This window comes from Dioscorea cayenensis, chromosome 15 (genome assembly GCF_009730915.1).
Source record: "Dioscorea cayenensis subsp. rotundata cultivar TDr96_F1 chromosome 15, TDr96_F1_v2_PseudoChromosome.rev07_lg8_w22 25.fasta, whole genome shotgun sequence".
NCBI classification, from domain to species: Eukaryota; Viridiplantae; Streptophyta; class Magnoliopsida; order Dioscoreales; family Dioscoreaceae; genus Dioscorea; species Dioscorea cayenensis.
In genome coordinates this window covers 6,267,042-6,273,447 of record NC_052485.1, presented here as the reverse complement: position 1 = coordinate 6,273,447, position 6,406 = coordinate 6,267,042, and the positions used below count along the sequence as shown (strand labels likewise).

The 6,406-nt window shown below is 32.4% G+C and overlaps 1 protein-coding gene across 1 annotated transcript; it reads left to right on the top strand.

Annotated features, from left to right (window-relative positions):
* The first annotated feature begins 218 nt into the window (after positions 1–218).
* Positions 219–4,820, top strand: LOC120277508 (homocysteine S-methyltransferase 2). Its single transcript, XM_039284372.1, has 7 exons — positions 219–501; positions 2,583–2,639; positions 2,710–2,939; positions 3,044–3,173; positions 3,622–3,825; positions 4,122–4,193; positions 4,491–4,820. The coding sequence occupies exons 1-7, from the start codon at positions 325–327 to the stop codon at positions 4,656–4,658; spliced, it is 1,038 nt and encodes a 345-aa protein (XP_039140306.1). The 5' UTR covers positions 219–324; the 3' UTR covers positions 4,659–4,820.
* The last annotated feature ends 1,586 nt before the right edge of the window (positions 4,821–6,406 follow it).

Below are 6,406 nucleotides of genomic sequence, written 5' to 3'. Positions count from 1 at the left end.
GTAAGAAGTTAAGAGGCCATTGATTTATTTTACATCTAGGGCTATATGATTATTTTTATAGATAAAATTGAAATTTAACAGAGAAATATATGTAAATAAAAAAATCAAAATAAAAAAATGGAAACTAATATTAAAAGAATAAAAAAATAAAAAAAAAAATAGATGAGATGTGGCACTTCGTCGGTCTGCCAGCAAAAGAGATTGTTCATGGCTTTTTAGTATAAATTTCTCATCCATGGGCACTCTGTTTGCCTGCCGGCATTCCGATTCCTCATCCTCATCCTCTCTTCTCCTTCTCTTCTTCTCTACTTCTATACTTTTTTCATGGGGTTTGGGACCGGAGATTCGTCTTCTCTGATGCGAGAGCTCCTACGGATCACCGGTGGATGCGCCGTCATCGACGGGGGCCTCGCTACAGAGCTGGAATCGCACGGCGCCGATCTCAATGACCCGCTCTGGAGCGCACGCTGCCTCATCGATTCACCACATCTCATCCGAAAGGCAACTCAAAATCCAAGCTTTTCTCTTTCGTTTCTGCCATTCTTTCGTTTATGAATGCTCGTTCGTTCATTAATAATTTGAGGTTTTTTTTTTATTAATTGTGTTAATTTCTGCTATTTGGATTGGTAACTAAAGGGAAAAGTTTTCTCCTTATACAATCTTTTGTTTGCTATATTTATAGCATTTGTTCGTGCTTTATTTGATAGAGTTTATTTTAGCCATTTGAATTGGTACTGAAGGCAAAGCTTGCTTCTTTTTTCATTTTTTGGTTCTTTATTTTAATTTTCTTTCTTTCCTTTTCAACTTAGACTGAGTAGAAAACAAGCAGATGCTATATATATATATATATATATATATATATATATAAAAGAGCATCCAGTTGGAAAGATGGAGTATGAAAAGATGACATTTTTTGCATGTAGTTTGGAAGTTTCTCAATCCTCATGAATGAAAGTGTTGTTTGTAGCCCGTTGCAGTGCCTTTTTCCTGCCCATTTAGAAACAATATATATCTTCTTGATACGGCTCTTAAAATAAGATTGAGAGAGTGTTAAGTTTTTTTCACAAACTTGATTTGTTCAGTACTGTTTCATTTTTCCATAGCTTGGTTAATACTTTCAATCCGCAAGGATAAGTTAATTCGATCTCTCAATTGAATTCACCAGCAAAGTAGTTGATTTTGGTTATTAATCCTTTATCCTCATGTGTAGGCCATTGTAGAAAGGAGTATACTGCAAGAATATATCATACTCTGGTCATCTCAAAATCTTGACTTGCAAGGAGGGGGAATTCGAGTATTAGAAGGAACAGGATATGTTGTGGAAAATTTAGCTTTTTAGTAGTTTGTGGTTTTGACTAATATTTACAATGACAGTTGGATTATGATTTGGCTTATTGAGCTGGATAGCCACTTTTTTTTTTTTTTTAAGTTAGAAACTGCTGCAAGCTAGCTCCCTCTTCCTTTTATATGATAAAATCCAAAATACTAGTGGATTAGATGGAGGTTTCTTTTAAAAGTGAAAGAGTGGCATCAATCTTAGATCTTTAAGCAAAGAGGGAAAATATTGATTTATTGTCCTAAAGTAAGTGAAGAATTCAAGAAAAGAAAAGTGTGTAGGAAAAGTTTTGGTTGAGGAGGAGGAATCACCTGTAGACTTTATGATTTCCAAAATCTGATGAGTTTAAGAGTGGATAAAGATTAGAAAAATGGAAACCGGAAACTATATGATGTTCTGTGTTTGTTGTGGCATGTTTTATCTACTTCTCAGGCTTTGGCAATAATATTTTTCATTACCACTTTCTCAAGTTTCAGAGTTATGATCTTGAATCATTTAACTGCCTTTTCAGTCTTAGCTTTACAAAGAGAATGCAAATTTAGTTGGGCTTAGCTAGGTTAACCAGCACATATAAATTAGTTTTTGAAATAGATTCATTCAAATGTTGTTTTAGGCGAGGTAAATCACTATCTCAAGTCACTTAATCGAGCAGTTGAGTATTTTCAGATGACAAGTTTCCCTTTTACTCCCTCTCGTACAGCACTAAATAGAGAAACTAAGGACAATTTTATGGACTGCTGCCCTATCAACTTCTTTTTCATAATGACAAATTATAACTAGAGGAAAAAATCCACTGAGCAGACTTCATAGCCTTTTCTTGATTGATGGAATTTTAATTATAGAACCACCAAACTCTTAACTCTTAAGACTTCAGGGTGCTAAACTACAGAGTTTTCTGAAGATTTGCTTGACCTTAACAAAGGTTGAGTCTTGTCAAAATTTGGAAATATTCACAGTTTAAGTATATAATGTTAAAGAGTATAGTTAGTAGCTATGCTTATATCATACAAGTCTATATCAAAATTGAGAAACCAGTACAAGTTTTGGAAGTTGTGTTATCATGCTTTCTTAAAGATGATAGCCTTGTCTTAACCAAGTTGCTGACCTATATTTTCTTGTGATTATGATCTCAAGGCAAGTTGTGGTGTTTGTGAATCACTGTCTGTTCTGTTTTACTGTATGTAAGTGTGTGTAACTTTGCATTATTACTGGATAGCAAGTTTTATCTCCAATATTATTTAAGCAGGTTCACCTGGACTACCTTGAAGCAGGTGCAAATATTATCATCTCTGCATCATATCAGGTACCCTTTTCGCTCTTTCCAACCACCTCTATTGAAGTAGATTTTTAATAAAGTTTATTTCCGTTATTAGGCTACTATTCAGGGTTTTGAATCTAGAGGCTTTTCCACACACGAAAGTGAAGCTTTGTTGCATAGGAGTGTTGAAATTGCATGCGAGGCACGGGAAATATTTCTGAAGGGATATTCAAAAGGTTCATGTGATGCTAATGAAAATAAATTAACTTCCATGAAACAACCTATTTTGGTAGCAGCCTCTATAGGAAGCTATGGAGCATATTTAGCAGATGGTTCTGAGTATAGGTATGGTTGTTGAGTTGGTTTTTTTTTTTCCTTTTACATACTACTGCCTTGTTTTCATTTTTGATTGTAAACTTGTATATATTTGACTCCTTTGCTATTTGTAGTGGCGACTATGGAGAAGCAATTACAAAAGAAAACTTGAAGGATTTTCACAGGAGAAGGTTCCAGGTTCTTGCAGAATCGGGTGCAGACCTAATAGTTTTTGAAACTATTCCCAATAAAATGGAAGCACAGGTACCTGTAGTCTATATCCCATATGCAATCAATATCCAGTTGCCTCATGAAAGATTTCAATGCTGTTTAAAAGATTTATTGATGTCATTCACCTGTTCATGCTTTCAATTTGATTGGCAATATTAAATTGGTACCAATCATGAACGGTTATTGATATGTGGGAGATAAGTGATAAGTGATCCTTCATTGCTGCTATTTGATGTTTTATATAAAATAATCCTTTTCTCAGCATCTCATTTGTGTTTTTGGTATCAATTAATATTTGAAAATTCTGAATGGCATTTTGTCTGCAAGCATTTTGCTGAAGATATTGCAAGTCTCCTTTCAGTAGAAAACTGCTGTTTAACATGTGTCCTTTTAGTATCATAGGAAACATTCATCTCTTCAAGCATTTTTGACTTAATATGCATTGTTTAGAATATCTTAACTTTTGTCAACGCTAATCCAGGCGTATGCTGAGCTTCTTGAGGAAAGTAATATAAATATTCCAGCTTGGTTTTCCTTTAATTCGAAAGATGGGGTCTGTACAGTTAGTGGAGATTCGATAATCGAATGTGCATCTATTGCTGACTCATGCAATAAAGTTGTTGCAGTTGGAATAAATTGTACTCCTCCCAGATTTATCCATGGCTTGATCCTCTTGATTCGAAAGGTATCACAATTTGATTGTCATTAGTCAAATTCATATTTGCGATATTAGTCTACATTATCATTAAGCATGTTGCATTTCAGTTTGATACCTTTGAATATTTGTGTTTTGAGGAGGATATGATTTCCACATTTCTGAAATTTATTTTGTTTGTTTACTGGCTCATTACTCATTCAAACTCTTGATAGTACATGGAAAGATTACAGATTAAACAAAGTACAAATAAATTGCTATCGACTAGAGACAAGCACACTTGGTAAAATTGCTGATTCATGTTATGAACTTTATGAATTCTCCAGGTGACTCAGAAACCAATTTTAATCTATCCAAACAGTGGGGAGACTTACGATGCTAGTAAAAAGGAATGGGTGGTGAGTTTACTCTGCGGTATTTATTTCTGTTGTTAATCTGATTTCATCTGTGGAAAGCATCTTGATTGCAGAAAACCATGCTCCTCTCCGCCAATTGAAATCTTGCTTCATTTTTTTCCTGGTTGACAATTATTCATTGCAAAGTAATTTCTTACAATGTGATCACAAAATACACAAATAATTAACCGTAATTGCATGCTACTTGCACGTCAAATTTCATTCCATCATGAATTTAATTTACTAAACAGTTAATTGGATTCTGAATCAAAACCGTTTGACCTCTATCCACACCTGCAGGCATCAACAGGTGTCTCAGACGAAGGTTTTGTTTCATATATCAAGAAATGGCAGGAAGCCGGAGCTTCCCTTATCGGAGGCTGCTGTAGAACAACTCCAGATACCATTAGAGCAATATCTCGAACTCTTTTCCAGGAACACAGTACTCCTGAAACATCTATAGCTTAACTGCACTCATGTATCTTACAGAAACTAGTTAAAAGTATCAATGTGAGTGTATCAGTTGATCACACTGACTTATCTACTCCAATCTTCTCTGTATATTAGTTTGTATGTGATGCTGCAACACTGGTTTTTCTCTAAATAAGATGGATGGATGGATGAAAATCATCATGAATTGTCTCCTATTTCTGTAATTTATGGCTGTTCATTGATGAAAATCTTCTGACACTGTTTTTGACATCAAAAGCCTCAAAATGCAGCTACTAGTTCTCCACTTCCTGCAAATCTGCAACTCTGCAGTAAAAAGTAAAACAGCAAAACTTATTTTTTGGGATGCACTATTTGCATCATGCATATTTTCACTGCAAATGAAATTATTTCCATTGTCTTCTGCCCAAAAAGATGTTTGATTATTTCTCATATTTTTGTGAGGTCATCTTGTGTATGTCCTGTTGTTCCTTTTGGTCCTACTGAACTTTGCTGTTAATTAATGACCTGTACTTCTCTTTAGTACAACATCTTCAATTATGTTTAAGTGTTGCCAAATGCTTTGAATTATGAGTATGCATCTTTTTGATGGCCTTCTCTTCTGGATTTTGGGTACTGTTTGGACTGTGTCTTTATTAGTCAATGCCTTCAATTTGCTCTTTTCTTTTCATTATATTAATTGGTCAAGTGAACTATATGAATCATGATCTCCAATTTTATCTTTAAATAAAGAAAAATAGATGAAATCATTGTCATTTGTTAAATTGATGGATTAATTTATTTTTCCTCCCCATGCATGCATTTATTTTATTTGGAAAATTTTTTTATCATTACATAATTCCTTTGGGTTTGCAATATTAAAATTATTTATTTATTCATTCATTTAGAAAAGTTCTAATATTTAAAATAATACTTTTTTTTTTCTTACTTTTATTCAAGTTTTTGCTCTAATGGTAAAACAATCATCACCCCTGTATTTAATTTATTAATATGTTCATATCATATTCAAGCAAACTAATTTACAATGCCCCACATTTGGTATTAACCTTGAAAAATAAACTTAAATTCTATCCTTTGTAATTTTCAACTTAATTCATAATTTAAAAATAAATCTAAAGAATTTAAAAATTATTTAACATTAACAGAAAGCTGTTTGTAGTAATGAAAATAACATTACATTTTCAGTGTTTTTTCAATAGAAATAAAACAATCTAAATTAATCATTTTTTAGTTGATTATGTTTATTTTAAAAAATAAAAATAATTAGATATTATTAGTATTACTACTACTACTTTGAACTAAAAAGAATTAAAATAGATTGAGAATATTTTTATTGAGTTAAAAAAGACTTAGTCTCTCATTGTTTTTAACAAACAAATCACTTAAATTGAAAAATAGAACTAATTTTTTTATTTTTTTATTTTTTAATCTAATATGATATTATAGTCAGTATATGATACATACAACAAAAGGCTGATTAGAAGAATGACAATCCCAAAGAACCAATCTAATAGGGTGGGGCTACCCCTACATATATATGTCCATAGACTCCTCAATTAAGATAATGTAAAATTAAATCGAGCTTGCAACAACATATAAACATTTTATTGCTTTCAATTAAAAAATATCACAACAAAATTTAATGTTACATACTAAAAACTAAAAAGAGAAAAACATACACAAACTGTTACTAGTGGAGAAGCAAATGAACAGTTAAAGATAAAAATATTTATAAAAAAAAAAAAACAGAAAAACCAAAACAGCCC

Coding starts and splice junctions, on each gene's coding strand:
- LOC120277508 (XM_039284372.1), top strand. CDS start 325: ATGGGGTTTGGGACCGGAGATTCGTCTTCTCTGATGCGAGAGCTCCTA. Junction 3,174..3,621: donor CCAATAAAATGGAAGCACAG/GTACCTGTAGTC, acceptor ACGCTAATCCAG/GCGTATGCTGAGCTTCTTGA. Junction 4,194..4,490: donor CTAGTAAAAAGGAATGGGTG/GTGAGTTTACTC, acceptor CCACACCTGCAG/GCATCAACAGGTGTCTCAGA.